This window comes from Emydura macquarii, unplaced genomic scaffold (genome assembly GCF_026122565.2).
Source record: "Emydura macquarii macquarii isolate MOO-44397 ecotype Brisbane River unplaced genomic scaffold, CSIRO-AGI_Emac_v2 contig_2297, whole genome shotgun sequence".
In the NCBI taxonomy this organism is placed as follows: Eukaryota; Metazoa; Chordata; order Testudines; family Chelidae; genus Emydura; species Emydura macquarii.
Window position 1 is genome coordinate 2,041,939 of NW_027132434.1, and position 20,562 is coordinate 2,062,500.

General features: G+C 38.7%; 1 protein-coding gene across 8 annotated transcripts in view; it reads left to right on the forward strand.

Annotated features, from left to right (window-relative positions):
• Positions 1-20,562, forward strand: part of SYNCRIP (synaptotagmin binding cytoplasmic RNA interacting protein) — a 28,238-nt gene that overhangs the window by 1,444 nt on the left and 6,232 nt on the right. For 6 of the 8 annotated variants that reach the window (XM_067560727.1, XM_067560721.1, XM_067560722.1 and 3 more), the window contains exons 2-10: positions 251-410; positions 1,286-1,404; positions 1,601-1,708; positions 4,131-4,244; positions 4,334-4,510; positions 9,370-9,505; positions 10,173-10,378; positions 15,291-15,440; positions 16,781-16,902. In XM_067560727.1, coding sequence (XP_067416828.1) covers positions 263-410; positions 1,286-1,404; positions 1,601-1,708; positions 4,131-4,244; positions 4,334-4,510; positions 9,370-9,505; positions 10,173-10,378; positions 15,291-15,440; positions 16,781-16,902 — 1,280 coding nt within the window. In that variant the 5' untranslated portion in view covers positions 251-262. Of the gene's footprint in view, positions 1-250; positions 411-1,285; positions 1,405-1,600; positions 1,709-4,130; positions 4,245-4,333; positions 4,511-9,369; positions 9,506-10,172; positions 10,379-15,290; positions 15,441-16,780; positions 16,903-17,555; positions 17,697-20,562 lie in introns of those variants that run through there. The other 2 variants (XM_067560729.1, XM_067560728.1) reach the window with 2 other exon arrangements.

Consider the following 20,562-nt stretch of genomic DNA (forward strand, 5'->3'; position numbering starts at 1 on the left):
AGGTGAGTCAGTGTCTGGCCGGATTGTGTAAAACCTGCAGTGGAGGCTACCCCACCCCCTCTAGGCTGTGGCAGTGTATTCTTTTGTGTTAGTGCTTTTGAGGATTTTTGTGGATCTTCCCAAATCAAAAAGAGCAAGGGAGTGGTCTGAGAAATTTCTGCAAGCATAGTGCAAGCGGTTGCATGTATTGTCACTTGAATTGTTTTACTTGAAGATTTCTAGCTTAATTATGCTTATTGCGTTTGAACAGATATCTGGAAACATGGCTACTGAACATATTAATGGGAATGGTACTGAAGAGCCCATGGATACTTCTGCTGCAGTTACCCATTCTGAGCATTTCCAGACATTGCTTGATGCTGGTTTACCACAGAAAGTTGCTGAAAAACTAGATGAAATTTACGTTGCAGGTAAGATGTAAAACTTGCAAAATAACACTTTCAGTTTTTTTATTGGACTCTTCTGGCTTTGGGCTAAAATAGCAACTTTTTGTGGTTTCCAAAAGTATGGGGACTGCAGTTGTATCTTTTAATACTGGTTTAAGGATTTTTAAATCAAATACTGTAACTGATTCCTGGTATTGCCAATGAACAAGTCTGGGACCTATCACTAAAGTTACTTGGGAGTGGGTAGGTGGGAAAGGAGGTGGTAGATAAACCAGATTGGTAGGTATAAGAGGATAGGAACAGCTGGTGAAGGTAACAACTGTTCATAGTAGGAGCAGGTGATGTGCTTGGTGCATATTATGGTAGTTCTAAGTAACTTCAGCAACTGAGGCACTGGTCGTATTCTCTTGTAGATGATGCTCTGTGATTTAGCATTTGGACTCTTGGATGCAGATGTTGTTGTGCTTCTTAAGCATTGCATTTGATTTTGATTGTGGTAGCAATTTGAGTGCTTAAGTCTCTTTGAGCTTTATAGCCACTTTTCAAAATACACCAAGTTACTGTGCTGTTCTAACTAAAGTCTGTTGCTTATCATTCCGAATTTATTCAGTTCAGGATGATGAAAATAATTTTGGCCCCATGTAATATTTGGATGCCCTATGGTAAATACAGTAACCATTTCAGTAGCTATCTTTATTGTAAGGTTTTTATTCTTAATTGGGAGATGTTATATTTTTATCATGCGGCTGAGTTACGGAGGAATGGTAGATTGAGTTTCTGTAACAAGTAAAAAGGCTTATATTACACAATGATTGATCTTGGACCACTAAAATTTGATGAATATGGTTAACCAAAGATTGCTGCTCAAATATAATTAGTAAAATTTTTCTTTTCCCTAGGGCTAGTTGCACACAGTGATCTAGATGAAAGAGCTATTGAAGCTTTAAAGGAATTTAATGAAGAAGGTGCATTGGCAGTACTTCAGCAGTTTAAAGACAGTGATCTTTCACATGTTCAGGTAATGTTAAGCAATTTAATATATGTTTATGGAAGAACAGACTGCTACTAGATTGGCAAGAACTGTACCCAAGTCTTGTCAGTGGTCTCTGATTGGATGTGTAGCACTTTGCACAGTTCAGATCAACTAATCACTAAAACAAATTGGGCTCTGAGCTTCAGGTCTACAAATTTGAAAGTTGTCAACTCTTTTTCAGAATAAAAGTGCCTTTTTATGTGGAGTCATGAAGACATATAGACAGAGAGAAAAACAGGGGACCAAGGTGGCAGACTCTAGCAAAGGACCAGATGAGGCAAAAATTAAGGTATGTATATCTACTCTTTTTTAAAATATTCCAGGTTTGACTTTGTAATTTCTCCAGTAACTGTGCTTTGCGTGGTAAATATTGTTAATTCAGATAATTTATTAACCTGGTAATCACAAATATCTTAGTTGCATTTTGGACTAGAAACTTTGTTTATTTTTCAAGTAAACAGTAGCATATTCTTCAAATCAAGTGCATGTATAATTTGCTTACTTATTGGAGTAATAATGTGAAATGTAAAAATAGCTTTTCAACAGGTTGTTTACATATAAAGTCGTGCCTCTTTTAGGTTAAAAAGTCCTGTACACTACTCTTCCATAATTAGGGGCAAATGTTTCCATACAAAGTTCTATTGCACATATCAAGAAATATGGGATTTTTTGGAATAGAAAGATCAAATCATACCCCTTCTTTTTAATTAAGGATAAAGCTGATCTGTGTTATCCAGTCTTAAATAATGAAATTTTGCTCCATGTTGAGAAGAGGGTAGCAATAGTGCTGTCTCTTTTTAGACACACCCATTGAATTTGTGAGTTAGCCCAGTTGTAGATCACAACATGATCTGTTTGTAAACTATATACAAAGATTAACTTAAACTTCAAATCAGTCTTCAGTGTGCAGAAGTCTGTCTCAACAGTAAAAGGCATACCAGAAAAATTAACTCTTGATGTTGAAGGACCTGTGATAGTAAGTGGACCCAAGCTAAAAGTTAAGTTTTACCAAGGATGCTCTGAATGGATGGTTAGAAAAGGGAGAACAGTTTATTCTCCTTAGTTTTTTTTGTGAGAGTGTAGAACATACAAGTTCATCATTCTAACATTACCAGTAATAGGGCACTTCTCAGAACTTCTTCCTTTCTCTCAAGTTGAAAACAAGGAAAAAGCAGGCTATGGCCTGAATGCCTTAATTATTAATCCCAGTAAGCCTTTAAAGTTTTGTATCACCACTTCTTAAAATTGACTTGAATTTAGTTTTTCAGGCTGTGATTCGTCAACAACTTGAGAATTAATTACATTTATTTTCCTGGAGTAATACAGCTTTTGCAGTTCATGGTTACAGCAGGCAAATGCTGTTCCATTTAAAATCATATTCCACATGGCTCCAGTTGTAAAAATATCACTGTTCTTGATGTAATTCAATATAATTAATGCACTTTTCCTCATGGGTGGAGTTTTATTATAATTTATGGAAATAATATTTCTGTAATGAGAAATAAACTAAAGTTTTTTACTAATCTCTTTTATAATGAAGCTGTTCCATAGAGAGACTTGAAGAGGTATTTAACATATCAAATTAAAATATAAAATATTACACTAATTTGTCTGTTTGGTTACTAATGTAATAGAAATACTAGAGGTTCTAGGCCAGGTCAGTCATTTGTGCTGGGGTGCTGTACATACATATAGGACACATGCCCTGTCCCAAAGAGTTTTCAATCTAAATAGATAAGACAAAGGGTCGGAGAAAGGAAGTAGTATCTGTGTTTGACAGATGGGGCAAATAAGATTTATGCCCAAGTCCTACAAACACATGTGCTTTAATGTGATGTGTGAGTAGTCTCATTGAGTCAGTGGGAATACATGCGTGTGTGTTCAGGATTTGGCAGGCCAAAACAAGGTGTGTCTGGCTATTGAGAAATCTCTGTTTGATAGAACAGTGATTGTCCCTCTACTTGGTTTTAGTGTTACACTGAAAATGAAATTTCCTGGATGTAATCTTGTGAAGATGCACCTTGCCTGTTCCTTGGAACTAATTATTCAGCTCCTCAACCCAACAGTATTAATCATGTTAAAATATTCAGTATGTTTACACTTCTTAATGGTTCTAGTTTCATGTGCTTATAAATCTACAGTGTATAGAAAGTTTCAAAGCAGTAATGTTAACATGGAAATACGGATTCCTTTTTTTTTGGCATCTGTATCATGAATGAATGAATAAAGAAGTGTTATTTACCCGTTCACATAACACGTGAACCAACGATCACCCAATGAAACTTATAGGCAGCAGGTTTAAAACAAATATAAGGAAGTATTTCCTCACACGATACACAGTCAACCTATGGAACTTGTTGCCTGGGGATGTTGTGAAGGCCAAAACTGGGTTTATAACTGGGTTTAAAAAAGAGAGGTTCCTCAGTGGCTATTTGCCAAGATGCTCAGGGACGCAACCCTGTGCTCTAGGTGTCCCTAAACATCTGATTGCTAGAAGCAGGAGCTGGACGATGGAATGAGTTACTCAGTAAATTGCTCTGTTTCGTTCACTCCCTCTGAAGCATCTGGCGCTGGCCACTGTCGGAAGACAGGATAGTGGGAGAGATGGACCATTGACTGTTCTTATGGTTACTTATATGTTCTACTCTATTTGTCTTTAATAAATTGGGAATTGTACATGACCAAAGTCAACATTTTACTTCTTCTTGAAGGCACTCTTGGAAAGAACAGGCTACACACTTGATGTGACTACTGGACAGAGGAAGTATGGTGGTCCTCCTCCAGATTCTGTGTATTCAGGACAACAGCCTTCTGTTGGTACAGAGGTAAGAGGGAGAAGTTTTTATACAGGGTATAAGTGGGTTGTTCCTTGCATGTATTTTTTTAAATGACATTAGATATGTTTGTTACTTAGATATTTGTGGGCAAGATTCCAAGAGACTTATTTGAAGATGAGCTTGTTCCATTGTTTGAGAAAGCTGGGCCTATCTGGGATCTGCGCTTAATGATGGATCCATTGACTGGTCTAAATAGAGGATATGCTTTTGTCACTTTCTGTACTAAAGAGGCAGCTCAGGAGGCTGTTAAACTGGTAAGTTTTCTTTGCTTTTTACGAGATCACTTTCTAACCATAAGCAGCTATATAATCTCTGTTAGTAAGTAAATGGTTAAGAAGAAAGTTCCCTTACAAGCAGGTCATACTCATAATGGACATTTAGGTAGTCTTCTGCACCTTTCTCTGAATTGTTTGGTACTGGCCACTATCAGAAATAGGATACTGAACTAGATGCACTGCTGGCATGATCTAGTAGGGTTATTCTTATGCTTATATCGAAAGTCCAAATTAGCAGTAAGAAATCCTTGATGCCCAATTTGTTGAACAAGAGGGGGTGTTTGAACAGGATTACTTTGGGTTGCTTTCTTCCAGAAGAGTTTCTTAAATTAGGTGTTTGTCTGTGTGAATCCCACTGCTGGTGCACACACTTTTTGTGTGCATGTGTGCTGATAGTGGGATCCACATGGACAAAATATATTGAAGAACCACACTTACTGTGTGGTAAGTAACTGTTCTTTAAAATGTATTGACTTTCATGATACCTCAGACAGGTAGTTCTTGATAGCAAACTATTCTACCTCTGTTCAGAACTCAGTAGGGAGATTACCAATATCTGCAGAAAGAAAGAACATGCTACTTACTTTGAATACAAGTACAAAATGTTGTGAAGTAAAATCTGGACCATGATCTTTCAGATGTGCAGCATGAACATTGAACCACCTATGGTCTCTCCCCCTCCCTTCTCCAAAAATAAATAAAATAAAAATCTTTGTGCCAAGTATCCTGACCATGCCTCTCTACTGTCAGCCTAGTGAGATATGGATCTGAACTCTGCATGATGCATGGCTACTAGATTGCCTGCTTGGTCTGTTGGGACATTCATAAAGGGACTAAGATAAATTAAACTTTTGATCAAATGTTTTTAATCATGTCCCAAAAACCTTAAAAACTTACCTAAAAACATAATGTTTTTTCTGTGTTTATGCTGTATTTTTATAAAAGCTTTTTGGTGGGCTCAAAACAACACCAACCAACATGCTTGGGCTAAATCCACTTTGTCCGTGCACACACCTGCTTGTTGCCTTTTTGGTTTCAGCTTTGCTGTTAAACACCCTGTTGCATGAGCTCTCTCCAGATTAGTGCACCAGAGTGATGCAACTGACCATCAACAAAACAATGAAAACTGACTGAATGTTAAGTGCTGTCAGATGCTTCAAGTAAACTGGAAACACGCTTTTTTCTCAAATGAAAAGATTGAATCTTAGAAGTTACTTAACAGTAGGTATAAAACTTACAGTTGGAAACTTGACTTTCAAATAGATGGGGGTCTTTGAATGCAAGACACTTCTTGAATGCAAGACACTTCTGGAGGGCCATGTATACTGATATTTTAATAAGCTCATATGGTGCAAAATTAGATGAAGTTCAAACAGTTGAGATCTAAATTTGAGCCTTCTTCCCTTGTGTATAAGGGATCTCTACGTTCTGCAAAAGTACGAGGCTTTCCATATAAGATACATCTATAATCAAAAATTGTACAAAGAACTATATGCCATTTAAATTGTTACAGATAAGGTTGGATTGGGGAAATACAAGGAAAAATTCCTATTTGGGGTTGGCAGGGAAACCTTTCCAGCTGAAGTACCCTGACATGACAATATGCCATTCTTGACAAATTAACAAAGTCCATTCAGCTGAGTAGTGGGTATGGAGGAAGATGATAATTTCAAACAAGTGCCTTGGTATCAGCTGGTTTTGTATAATGTCCCAGCCACATTTGGCTGGTAAAATCATCATTTGGAAAAACTTACAAGATGCATGCTACCCAGAGGTCAATACAAAAGGCAGGAATGTAGAGATACCAGCAAGATCTGGGCACTGTGGCTTGGTAAGAAGCCTCTCTGTCATCTTTATTACTTAGGAATGGGGAGGCTGTTCAGTGGCACTCTCTCTCCTACCACTAATAGGTTGTGTCTGTTTAGAACTCTAAACCTTCCCCCGAATGGAAAGCTTTTTTCCCCATCTTCCAGCCTGCCTCTTGGCTCTTTAGGATGTATGTATATTTGCTGCTGTTCGCAACCTGCTCCTCAAAACCTCTTCTGTTCAGAGCTTGCATAGTATAACAAAAGCGAGATAAATGAAAATATCCTATTTCCTGTTAATTGTTGCCTATAGACTTCTGAATATTAATAGGAAAACTGACAGGAACTTTGTCAATATTCCGCTGCTGCTGCTTGAGGGGTTTGAGTCATTCTCAGATTCAGGAAGATGACATTGCATCGATTTACAGAAGTCATATTTGATGGTTACCTTAGCATCTCCAGGGCTAAAACTTTTTAATTATGAGCTTAAATTCTGTAGAAATTGATAATTAGGCCTTCTCCCAGTCACCAGCTTGTGAAAGTTTTCTGCTCCCTACTTAGATGATTTATAGCTCTGGATTTTGTAGAATTGTGTGTGAACTGAGTCTAAACATTGTCCCCAAATTCATTTGAAATGTAGAGGGGGCTATCATTTAATTATAACAGAGTTTAGTCTTGCTTTTTATAATACACTGAGTAAATGATAACCTTGTCCATAGTGTAATCTGTCCATTAGATTGATATGCTTATAATACTCCTTACAATGCTTTAAAGTTTAGTTTGCGTGGCAGTGAAAATGTCTTGTGAAATTGGGTGATGCCGTATTCTAGTTGAACTTCATGCTCAGTGCTCTGATTGTATGACTTGTATCTTTTCTTGTAAGACTAGCGAAGTTGGCGATATGTGGCTCATGAAGCTTTTTCAGTGGAAACAGTGAGAGTCCTGTAGCACCTTAAAGACTAACAAATTTCTGCGGGCATAAGCTTTCGTGGGCTGCATTAAACGAAGTGGGTTGCAGCCCACGAAAGCTTATGTCCACAGAAATTTGTTAATCTTTAAGGTGCTACAGGACTCTCGTTGCTTTTGCTGTATTACAAACTAAACTGCTACCCCTTTGGAATTTTTCAGTGGAGATGCTAGTTTTTGTGTAAACCTTTAATTCCACAAAAATCTATCTGAGCTTTATTTATCTTCTGGTAACCTGGCTTAACGTTTTAGTATGGATCACAATTGAAAGTGAGTTTGGGGTCATCCTAGTCTTCAGTGGACGTGTGTTCTTCACAAATCCACTACACGACTTGGAACTATTAACAGACTTCACTTGAAGTCCATGACTAGAATAATTTGGGTGGTTGTAAATTGAGATTGAGGCACTGTAATAGAGTGTGTGGTAGAAAATAAACCATGCCTGGTTGTTCTAAACTATATTTTTTCCTTATCCTACCACTGCTCAAGATTATCAGGCAGCTCTGTGAAACAGATTGCATAGTGCTAAACCATCTTAGAAGCCGTTTTGCTGGCTCAAGGAACAAAGTTTCTTAGTGTGATAATCCATAAAATTATGAATATGATTTTATTTAACTCTAATGAAAGACATAGAAGAACTACTGCAAAACTGATCAGTAGTTCAGATAGAAGTGAGCTTAGCCACAGGTGTCTTCAAGTAATTTTTGTGCCATCTGCGTACAGCAATATAACTTACTATTCAATACAGTAGGTGAATATACTAACTAAAATTGCTGTTGAAATTCTATGTGGGTGAAATTACACAAATGAGTCTCATCAAAGTTATTGGATTAACACACTTAGTTTACAGAAAATAGTATGGCATCTTAGATGACTGGCCCACAAGTGGTCAAGACCTGTCTTGCATACTGTCCAAAAGACACTTCAGCAGTAGTGTGCCAATACCAGTTTGGGGCATTGATTCGAAACAGACTTAGAAGAATAAATATGTTGAATTTTCAATGCTGCTTTTATTGTCTGTGAACTGGCAATCTCCTATCTAAATACTGGGCCTGACCCCAGGTAATATAAAATTACAGGTGGTCTGTTTAAAAGGACACTGCTTGTTTACAGATCACTTCTGAAAACCATATGTACATTTGTAACACTCCTGGATATTAAAATAAACATCTAACTTAATTTTTACTACGCTATTAATGTTTCTGCTTCTCTCAGCTTGGACAGTGAGGATAAGTTACTTAGTTTTCTTATTAAATTAGCATTCAGCTGCAATATTTTGGGCTGCCAAACACTGTAGGGAATGTATATTAAAACTTTTAATTTTTTTTTTTTTTAAAGAAATATTCTGGTTGTCTTAAATTTTGTAGGCACTTGTTCTTGTAAAAGCTACTTTTTGGGCCAAACTTGATGCTGACTATCCTTTAAGGCCCTTCTGAATGGTAATGTGCAGTCTTAGGTCTAATGTGTCTGTCGCTACAGTGTTTTGTCCAGAAGCTGCTGTCAGAATGGTGAAGAGGTCAAGCACTGTAGACGTATTGCCCACACGAGAGCCATATTTTTTAATAGTAGGCTTTTCTTGGACTCCAGTTGAGGATGTTGTGATCTGAACTGGAATATCTGCTTTTTATGTGCCTAGTTCAGTTTAAAAAGAGCTTACAGGTGCTAACTGGGAAAAGTTTTTTTTTTCTCTGCAGTGTGACTGGAAGCAGTACCTGTGCTGTCAATACTTCAGGTAGAACAAGCGCTATTTGCTGTAGTTATGCATAGTGCATCACCTTGTGAAGTCTGAGCTAGTTAGAAGCTCCTTCAGGAAGTAAAGCTTGATCTAGAGCCAAGACATGGGGAAAGATAGTTGTGAACTAAAGCTGGGGGCCTGTAGCAAAGAATGTGAATGTACCACAAGTGTGGTAGTCTTAACACCTATTATATGCATACATCAAGCCACTGAAGGGTTAATCTCTCTCTATTCATCACAGGTGTAGAGAAGTACAATATCTGTTCTAGATGCTTGGAGTCAGAAAGAGTAAAAGCTTGGTAATAACTTACCATTATCTGTTTTTCTTTCAGTACAATAATCATGAAATTCGTTCTGGAAAACACATTGGTGTATGCATCTCTGTTGCCAATAATAGGCTTTTTGTTGGCTCTATTCCTAAGAGTAAAACCAAGGAACAGATTGTTGAAGAGTTTACTAAAGTAACAGGTAAGGTAATAAGTATATTGGAAACGTGGTAAAATAAACCTGTGAGATCAATGATGAATTTTTTTCACCATCTTTCGGCTGATGTTGAATGATGATGATCTTTTAAACTGAGATCCCTTAGCTTTATCCTAAGTGTCCAGACTTCTCGCTTTTGAAAGAGCCAGTAATAATGTATCATTGCCTAAACCATTGTGTTTTGGAATAATACGTATTTTCTTTTATTTGAATCTCTCTAAGTAAACCTTAGATTATATACTTATTTAACCTAAAGAAAGCAAGATTAATCAATATGGAAATAGTTATTCTATGCTTCTGAGTCCTTGCTTTAATAGATTAAAGTTACTAATTTCTCTTTAATGCTGAATGGTGACATCTGCACAAAGGCATTCAAAAAGTCTTCTAAACACAAAACTGTGTTACTTTTTGTGGGACAGGAATAATTATGTCCGTTAATGCTAAGATGCTGCATGATATATGTGATATAAAAACGTAGTATTATGAAAATACCAGAATGTAACTTGACGTTTGTTCACACCAATCTCTGAAGCTCATCCATGCTTTCACATAGGCTTGTAATATACTTATTTCCTTAAGTAGGATAATTCCTTCACTTCATAGTATAAGACATTATTTGAAGCGAAATTAAATATATTGCTTAATTTTACAGAGGGTCTCACAGATGTCATATTGTATCATCAACCTGATGACAAGAAAAAGAACAGGGGCTTTTGTTTCCTTGAATATGAAGATCACAAAACTGCTGCTCAGGCCAGACGTAGGTTAATGAGTGGAAAAGTGAAAGTCTGGGGAAATGTTGTTACTGTTGAATGGGCTGACCCTATAGAAGATCCAGATCCTGAAGTAATGGCAAAGGTAATAAAGCAACTGAGAAATATAATTATACATACATCACTTAAATTGTCATAAGGTAAATATTTCTGGTATTAGCACTATATCAAGAAAGTGGTATTTCAACGGATGAGTTAAAGCAAGATTGTAAAAATGTGAATGAATTCTAAAACACTTAAAAGTTAAAAAGAACTTTTATAGACTTCGAAGGAATTTCACTGGCATGAAATTCACAATTCACTACTGTTTGGGCTGAATGATGATCTTTGTTTTCTGCCAATGCTGAAAATATATGTCATGGTTCCTGTAATCTACTTGTACTCTAATAGTATGGAATTGACATAGTCGCTTAAAAATCCTTCAAAATTCAGAATCCAAAATTCAAAAAATTGCCTTGTGGCTGCACACTAAGGGGCTGATCCAAAGCCATTGGAATCTGTGGGAATATTTGGATCAGCCCCTAAAACAGGGTTTAATTCTCTTGTAATTCTCCAAATTGTACTACTTCAGGCAACATAAATCTGAATTTTCTAAATCCTTGTCAGACTCCAAGAAGCTGTACTTTCAAAAATCAAGCAATTACTTCTCTTAGAAATTATTTTAGTCATGATGGTGTTGGGTTTTTTTTCATACCCCCTGAAACAGTAAGGGCATCCTTTCTGGAATATAAAGTTCACGTAGTGCTTAAGTTCTTCATTTCAAAATACTAAATTTGGGAAGCATTTTTAAATAATTTTAAAACGAGGACAGTTCTTTGTCGTGATTTATGTTTTGCCATATCAGAAGCAGATTAATTGATTCTTAACTGAAAACTTCTATTCTCAGATGTTGCCCAGTCCTGTCTCTTTTGTTCTGTTGCTCAGCCCAGCTGCTAGCACAATCTCCCCATGACAACCTTTTTCTGAATTACTTCTTCTATCTATCCCATCCGCCTTTCCTCTGACCTGAGACAGTTGACTGACTAGTAGGAGCTCTAGTTTGATGGACTTGGTAAGGTGTCTTGGATGGGGTCTCCTCTGGTGACCCAAATGGGGTTCATCTTACGAAATAGCTGCTTTTCTAGCAAAAGTATAGACTGTTTTATCTGCCAGCTTTAACCCTTCCTTGCTTTCTTGCCCAAGGCTGTAGTCGGTCAACAGCAGGAAATGGGGTGTCTTTCAGATGGTTTGCCTGTAAGATGGCACTTTCTCCTTAGGGCAGCTTCTTCCTGTGATCAATCTCCTGGTTCACAAGAGAGGAGCCCTGGTCCATCTAACTTTTTCTATGACCGTTGGTGAGGGTCTTCTGCAGGTGAAACTTACCATTTTGGGTAGAAGTGAAGGGTGCATGGATGGGAAGGGAGTACTGGGTAGTGGGCATCTGGGGCACAGCTATGGAAGTGGGCAACATAAGAACTGGGAAGCAAGGCTTCCTGGTACCCTGCCTCATTCCACATATAAGTGCTTTTGAATTAACCAAAATACGCTTAAAATGCTGAATGGGGTAGGGGGATAGTGGGACATTGAAAGGATCAAGGGAAAGAGCATGGAAGAAGCATATGGGATCGAAGTGCCATATATGTAGTGCAGTGGACCAAGAGATACATGAAGGGAGGTCCCAATTAAACTACAGGGAAGGTGGACTACTTGATGGGGGGGATTGGGAAGGGTAGAGAGAGTGGGTTATCTCAGGTTGGAAGGCTATGGAGAGATGCATGGAATGGGGAGATGCCTGGTGGGAGGATGATTGAGGGAATGTTTATTCCATGTGCTAAAGACTTAAACTCTAAGTAAATAAACACGGGGGGGGGGGGGGGGGAGCAAGCTTTTCCTCCACTACCTTTCCTGCCCATATCCCAAACAGCTGTAATTCTCTTCTTGCACCATACCATATGCGGATGTACAGAACTCTGAAGGAGGGGAACTACTCTACATTGGGTCTCAGAACATCTGCCAGGAATTCCTTTTTGTAAACTTAACCACATACCCACTTAAGTTTTGATGTTCTTTTAAAAAACAAACAACTAACTCCTTTCCATGCTTAACTTTCAGTTAATATTGCTAACAGGTTGTCTATACATACAGTGCTGCAGTGGCACAATTGCACCAGTGCAGCTGTGCTGCTGTAGCACTTAGTGAAGACACTATCTATGCTGACAGGAGAAGCCCTCCCATCAACATAGCGCTGTCTGCAGCTGGAGTTTGATTGGTATAACTGTTGCTCAGGGATGTGGATGTTCCACACCTCTGAGCCGATGTAGTTATACCGACGTAAGTTTGTAGTATAGACTAAGCCTCAGAGTGCAATTACATGTGTACAGTTCCTTCAAATCATGGAAACTGCAAGTTAGGCAACACTAACACTTATGGCTGAAATGATTTAAACTTGATGAGATTGTACATTTGAGAAGATGGATTTGTGCATTGTGGGGGCTTGCTTTTTGACGATCTGAGGAATGAGTGTATGATTGATAAGGCATATGAATTGACGATTGTGTACTTCTTAATATTTCTTTAACTTGCGAATTCCTAGATTTTTTCGGTGACTGTTTTGATAAAACATACACTTTAATATTTCCTTAAATTAATGTTTTTTGCATAGTAATGGTTTTGGCATTCAGCATCCTAACGTACCATAGTGCAGGCAAAATTCAAGAGGCAATTCAGTAATGACCATCAGGGCATGGACCTTGCAAAGCACAATCTAGACTGACAGTTTAAGCAGTCAGTTAAACTAGAGTAGTGTCTTTGAAATCTTGGACATAATCATGTGGCTGCAGGTCCATGGCTCATAATTTAACTGTTATTTCATTATGTCCAAACTCTATCCCCATTTCTGCCCAAAAGGAAGGCATATAATCTGAGAAGACAGTCTTCTTTTGGCTTCTTTATGCTTAAACCTACTTGTTCATTAGTACACAATCTTTCTACAGATCAGCTTGTTGATTACATACATAGTTCACAGTTTGACCAGGTCTGAGGCATTAGAGAATGGAATCTGTCTACATTGGAGAAAGTTTAAACCAATCATTTCCCTATAGTTCATTGAAAAGCGTCTTGTATCAATACAAGCTTCAGTTCTTTTTTGGAGAGGCAACAACTGATTGAAAGGGTGGGCACTAGGGTTGCCAGTTTGAAGGGCCAATGTGGCCATAGCCAGTAAACCTATAAAACTTGTCTGCAAAGTCCACTGCTGTTCATCCTTTCTCATAATAAAGAATGGGGATGCTCAATTAAATTGAAAGGCAACAAATTTAAAACTGAAATCCTTTTTCACACCACAAAATTCATTGCCACAAAAGATCATTGAGGCAAAGAGCTCATTGGGATTATAAAAAGACTTGGATACTTACATGGATAGCAAGAATATCCAGAGGAGTTAAGGTTTAAAAAGAGATTTTGGAAGAGACAAGCCCTTGCAGTCGTGGCTTATGGCAGACCCTAACTAATGTGGGTTTAAAAACTTATTTGGGAATAGGTTATTCTGTTGTTGCTTACCATGGGGTTTTTGCACTTTCCTCTGTAACTACTGATATTTGGCTATTGTTGAAGACAGGATACTGAACTAGATGGACCACTAGTCTGATCCGGTATTGTAATTCCTATGTCCCGTTTCCCTTCTCCTTCCCCTACCCCCACCCAGTAGTTCCCCTACACTTGCTCTTCAGGCCTTCAGCCAAGGATTCATCTATAGATCCCTGTTTGTGTGTACTTTTTGCCCATCCACGCCCCTCCCCCACATATGGTTTCTTAATACACTGTACATATAATCATAGGCTATGCCACTTTTCATCTGATAAACCATTTGTTATTCAGAACAAGAGTATCAGGTGTTGGCTGGTGTTACTACAACAGGAGTAGAGCTAACAGCTGTGTTCCTCACAATCCCATAGTCTGCTCCCAAGGCCCCTCCATCTGCCCTGGAGGTGCCAAGGGGAACTGGTAGCTGACAGACTCTGAATCACAACCACCAGCTGCACTTTCTTTGCTGTATTTTCAGCTGGTTAAAAGTCTGTGGATCACTGAGTGGTGCAACCTGAGCCAGTAAACTACCGGGAAGAAAGGCTCAGGCGGGGAGTGCAATCTTAGGCCTTGTCTACACTAGAAAAATAAGTGGACATAAGATGTATCGATTTTCAGCCACGGCTAAAATTACAGTGGTGACTGAAATCCACGCTGCTTTCCTTGGATGGGTGGAATTTGTCCTCACCAGAAGCACTTCCACTGTCCTAAGGGGCAGTGTGGGGAGCTAAGAGACCCATGTCTGAGCTCCCTGCCAGGAGCCCACAGGCTCCCGAGCTCCCTGTGGGCTGCTCCCCACATCCTCATCCCAGCCAGGAGCCTGGGCAGCCACACAGAAACTTCTCCCCCTTCCCAGTGCGAGCTAGGAGCTGGGCGGCATAGATGCTGGAACAGCATAGATGACTCAGATCTCTGTCTACTAGCCCTTATATAACTTTCTCCTGTAATAGGTAAGGTTGCTAAACTTCAAGCTTTGCATTCCAGAGTGCCCTCTTGCTATCCTGTATTTCCTTTTCTCATAGATAGTAAAAGTGCATTCTAACCAACAATTTTTGATATATAGCTTCAGGGCACCTGATGTAGGCAAAATTGGCCAAGCAAAGAAGGAATACTGAGTGACTAGATATTATAGTGATAGGTGCTTTAAAGGCTCTAATACTTTGAATAGTTAACTATCCTTTGCGGTAAAACTTGATAAGATTTTTTTCAGTAGCAACACTGATGGGAATTATATTTTTGTGCTGATGGATAAAAATGATTTCATATTTTTGAACAAAGTGTCAAGTTAGCAAACTGATTTTTTAAGCTTATTGCAGAATGTTGCATATAGAATGAATTGACATTTTTTTATGTTAGCTGTAGCTCTAACTCTGAAATTATTTTAAAATTGTATTAGGCAAAACTTGTATTCTGAAACTTAAACTTTTGTCTTTTAGGTGAAAGTGCTGTTTGTACGTAACCTTGCCAATACTGTAACAGAGGAGATTCTAGAAAAGGCCTTCAGTCAATTTGGAAAACTAGAACGAGTGAAGAAACTAAAAGATTATGCTTTCATTCATTTTGATGAACGGGATGGTGCTGTAAAGGTGGGTTAAAGGAACCTTAATTTTGATATGAGCACAGAAATTGTGACCAAATCTGAATTTCAAAAATGGATACTTTAAGGAAAAAATCAGTCTGTAGGATTATGTAAAATATTAAATTGTTAATTAGTAACAGCATAAAATGAAGTTACATGTTGGGTCTCTCCATAGAAAGTTCTACACTATCTGAATTCACCAAAGGAGGATGCGTCATGTAAATTGCTGCTAATGTTGGAGACTATTTTCTTACCTATTAAAAATAGAAAATTCTCCTTTAAGCTAATAGCCTACTGTGAAAACAATAACTGGGATGCCAGAACTTTAAGGGCAGCTTTTCTCATCATCTTATAATCAAATTTAAGGAAGCTCCTTTGTGTTCAAAAGACCAATTTTGCTCCCTGAGAAAGGTGGTAGAAAATTTTGTTATAAGCACTGAAACACAATACACTGACGGGGGTATATTGTCAGTGCTCTCCCAATGAAAAATCCAGGAATAACTCTTTGCTTCATCCCTTTCCTCTGTGTTTCTTCCTCATCTGGTAGAATGACAGACAGAATTTGTTCACATACACCTTTCTACACCTTTGGGTGAAGAGGGGAAGATGCACATAGGTTTGCAACTTCCGCACTTGTCCAGATAGCTTGATGAAGAAGCTTGGGTGAACAGAGTAACAATCCCTACCATACATGCATCCTCCCAAGGCTGGGTCTCCTATGGAGTCCTAAGGGTCCTTGAAAGTGATAGGATCTCATAGCTCCCCCTCTCTTATTTGCAAACATTCAGTAGGAAACTTTCATTGTATAGAGAGAGAATGACAATATCCACTTCTGTTTGAGGCTGAGGTGCAGATTTCTCTTTGTACTTAATCAGTAAGGAAATGCTTATACATAGAAAACAAAAGGGGGAAAATGTTCTTAAATCCACAAGATTGGTCTCTTGCTCTAGGAGCACTTCCCTGTATGCAAATATTTTTCACTTGAATCTAAGCAAGCTTTACTGCTGCCCCATTGTTGTAAATATGGTTCTTAATGAGATTATAGAGCAGCTTGCAGAAGTGTGATACACTATTTGCAGAGGTTGCAGGGGTATATCCACTGTTGTAAGCGGAAGAAACTTTTTAAGACCAGGTAAAAGCTGTCTCGGTTTTGAGACTCAAGCTTTAGTAAGTCTTTGAAACCCCAAAAATAATCTGCAGTCTGACTTCCAGATACACAATCATGGGGAGTTCTGTGTTATACCATTTAATAAATACAATAAAAACACCTGTATTCTTTTTCTGCCCCTTAAAGTGCGTCCCTGAATGTCCTTAGAAGTATATCTAAAATCTGGTTACTTCCTTCAGGCAATGGAAGAAATGAATGGCAAAGATTTAGAGGGAGAAAACATTGAAATTGTGTTTGCTAAGCCACCAGATCAAAAAAGGAAAGAACGGAAAGCTCAAAGACAAGCGGCTAAAAATCAAATGTAAGTGTAAATACACGCATGATGTGTATTGATATTTATTACACACACGTGCTTTTCACAAAAGTCATAGGATAGGGGTTATGTAGCAAGTATGATGAAGTGTGTATTAGTGTCTCAGATTTCACTTCAGTAAGTATAGGATGCATTTGAATAATTATTATAGAGGAATTACTGGAATATCACAGTAGTGCCCAAAGGCCAGCTCCAAGGTCACATTTTGCTGGCTGCTGTACAAATGCAAATAAAATCACTGCCCTTGTAGAGTTTACAACCTAAATTCAGTAGTGGCTGAGCTGGATGCGTGTCAAATTTGAAGGTCTTGGGAGAAATGTGCTGGTCCCCTTCTAAAGATTTGCATACCTTTGTACTGTCAGGTGCACCCGTTTAAGATGCATGCTCATCTGAGCACACTTTGAAGCAGTAATATGGTGCCGATGTGTAAATTGTTGTTGTGTATGCTCTCTAAGACGGGCCAATGCTTTTTTGCCTCTTCAATGATTGTCAGTAAGCCTGTGACGATTTTAAACATAAAAGTAAGGATTTTACATTAATAAATGTGAAGATTTTGTAGAACAAAAAATGAGTGGCTTGCCACTATAGTTTTTAATGCTTTCATATATTTTCTACTTGGGTTTAAATTGGATATCCTGCAGTTTTCCTTACTCCCACCCAGCATTTCCAAAAGTACCTGTGCTGCCAGTGCTGCTGCTCGACATCCAAGAAGACAGAATGGCTAGGTAAAACAGAATAATACAAATCTTTAGATGGTGACCAGTTGCACAACTGGAATTGTTTAAGTTTGCATTGCTTGCAGTTGTCATTTACTGCCCCAAAGTTCTCACTGGTCCTCCTATTCCTTTCCCTGGGCATGTTAGTCATAGGCTTCAATATTCTCTTTTGGGCTCTACTCTTAATGTCAGATTTTTTTCTGCTTCATTTACATCTTTCAGTTAGGCAAACCAACTTCCTTTGTCTCTCGTGTATTCAATTTCTCAGCTGCAGCCACAAGAATGCCTGTTTATAAAGTACAATTGAGAGTAATATTGGAAGTTACATGAACATATTTTTACATTAGAGGCAGTTGTCTGCATGTCTCTTCTTTTATTGAAACTTGTTTGACGTTCTGGTGTCCAAAGGAAAAAAGTTCCCATAGTTGAATGGACCAGTGGTCTCCTTTTAGTCCTGTATCCGGGCTCTGTTAGTGTCCTATTCCTCATTCTTTAGAGGAAAGTGTGATTTCCTGAAAAGGCACCGATGAATTATACAGTATTGTGCTCTTCTAAGAGAGGAAGTGGATTCTTGTGTAACTAGCTAATCATCAGAGTATTCTCTAAAGCTTAACTAATACATCAGAAGTACTTATTCTGTTTAGTATCACTGCATATATTTTATTAAATATCTGAAACTTATTGCCTGAAGTGTATAGCAACAAATTTCTCTTGTTGATGTATACTGCATAAAATCATTTCATTGTATAATTAATGTATAACTAAACCAATTCATTTTTTATATACCTCTGTTACTCCAGTAATCTGTTGGAAAAGCTGTTATAGGTGCCTTGAAAATGACATTTGTTCAGTCCCTCTTTCAGATCCCTTGACTAGAGTAACTCTTAGATATGTATCATTCCTCTTTGTGAACTGGCAAGCTAACTAAAATACTACAAGGAAAGCAGGCAAGCAGTTCCATTCAAAGACTCATTCTGGCCATATTTGGATTTTAAATGTGCTACTTACAGGTTGTCTTGCAAGGGCTTTTAATTTCTTTAGGATTCAAAACGATAAGAGGCAGGGGAATATAAAGCCGTTAACAGTGAGTTAAAATGTGTGTGATTAGTGCTGTCCTTGTTACTTGAGAGAAGTCGGCTTTGATTTCTCAGACCTTAGGAATCAACTGTAAATCTAGTACAAATTAGTTTTTAAATAACCATGTACTTTTTCTCTCTTATGGAATCCTCCATGTACTTCTCATTAGCCTAAATTTAATACATTAATTCAGGTGTCCTATCTGCTAATGAACCGGATTTTAAGTTTAAGAACTATTGTAATGACATGAGGCAGTTCTACACTACCACTTAAATCGATATAGATTACGTTGCTCAGGGATGTAAAAGCCTGAGTGATGCAAGTTATGGTGACCTAAGCATTGTCCACACCGGTGCTTTGTCAGCAGGACATAGCTTCTGCCTCTCGTGGAGATGGAGTAATTTTGCTGACGGGAGAGCTCTCTCCCATTGGTATAGTGTCTTCACCAGAAGCCGATGTAGCGCTTCTAGTTTAGACTAGCCCTAGGTAAGGTCTGCTAGATGGGGCTGCTCTATTTTCAACCTGCTAGGGCCTGTAGAAACAGCTCTTCGCCAATTGACATGTACACATTGCTGTTTTTAATAGTCCCTTTCAAAAAACCTGGAGCCTGAAAAAGTAAACACAAGAAACTCAAGCTTAAAGTTGCATTTCAATAAAAAGAGAGTAGATCACTCAGCAATTACAACCATCTCTGACTTGGTCTATGCTTACCCTGGCGATTCGGCGGCAGTTGACGGTAGTTACGCAAACTCCGCAGAAAACTTGTGTAACTCCCGTTGACTGCTGTGCTTCTCTTCTGCGTGCCATCTTCACTTCACTGTGCAGACGGGAACCGCGTTCCCGTTGACGCAGTGCTACGCCACTTGCAGGGGTGGATTAATAGCATCGACTTTTGAATCGACTGAGCGGGTCTTCACTGACTGCTCAGTCGATCCAGATAGGCTATGTCTTTCTACACTGACGGCCATCAGTTCAACTTAAGTCCCTCCAACAAAAATAAATCCTTGCTGGGACTGAGGAGAGAGGGCAACGTTCCTTGATGCTAAAGTAATCGGGAATTCAAATAAAGTGGTTATAATGCTATAGTGGGTATAACATATTAGAAAAATTACATTTTTATAAAGGTGTCTTAAAGCCATTTTTTACGAAGTGTTATCACATGTAGATTATGGTGAGATTTTCATTCATTGCATGTGTAAAAAGTATAGATATTCAGTTGTAGTATGTGGACTTTCTTATGCTGGTATCTATATTCTAAAATTCCAGGTATGTCATTCTGTGTTACTCTGAAGCCAAAAATGTGTGTGTTGTCAGTGTGAAGTAATAGACACAGCTACAAGCATGGTTGAAAGGTCTTTTTATTCAGAGTATCTGTCATAAGGTTGACTTATCATTGGGTTTTGTGGTCCATTATTGTCCAGTTCTTAAGTTCTCGGACATTTTAACGTAACCGATTACACCCATGCAGTGTACAGCTACTGCCAAGGGTTTTGGACCATGTGATATCAGAGGTCCTTCAACCAATTACTTTCCTTGCTCTACAGCAGGGGTGGGGAACCTCCGGCCCGCGGGCCGAATTCAAGATGATCCGGCCCGCGGGCCGAATCAAGAATTTGATCCGGCCCGCGGGCCGAATCAAGAATTTGATCCGGCCCGCGGGCCGAATCAAGAATTTGATCCGGCCCGCGGGCCGGATCAAGAATTTGATCCGGCCCGCGGGCCGGATCAAGAATTTGATCCGGCCCGCGGGCCGGATCAAGGATCCGGCCCGCGGGCCGGATCAAGAATTTGATCCGGCCCGCGGGCCGGATCAAGAATTTGATCCGGCCCGCGGGCCGGATCAAGAATTTGATCC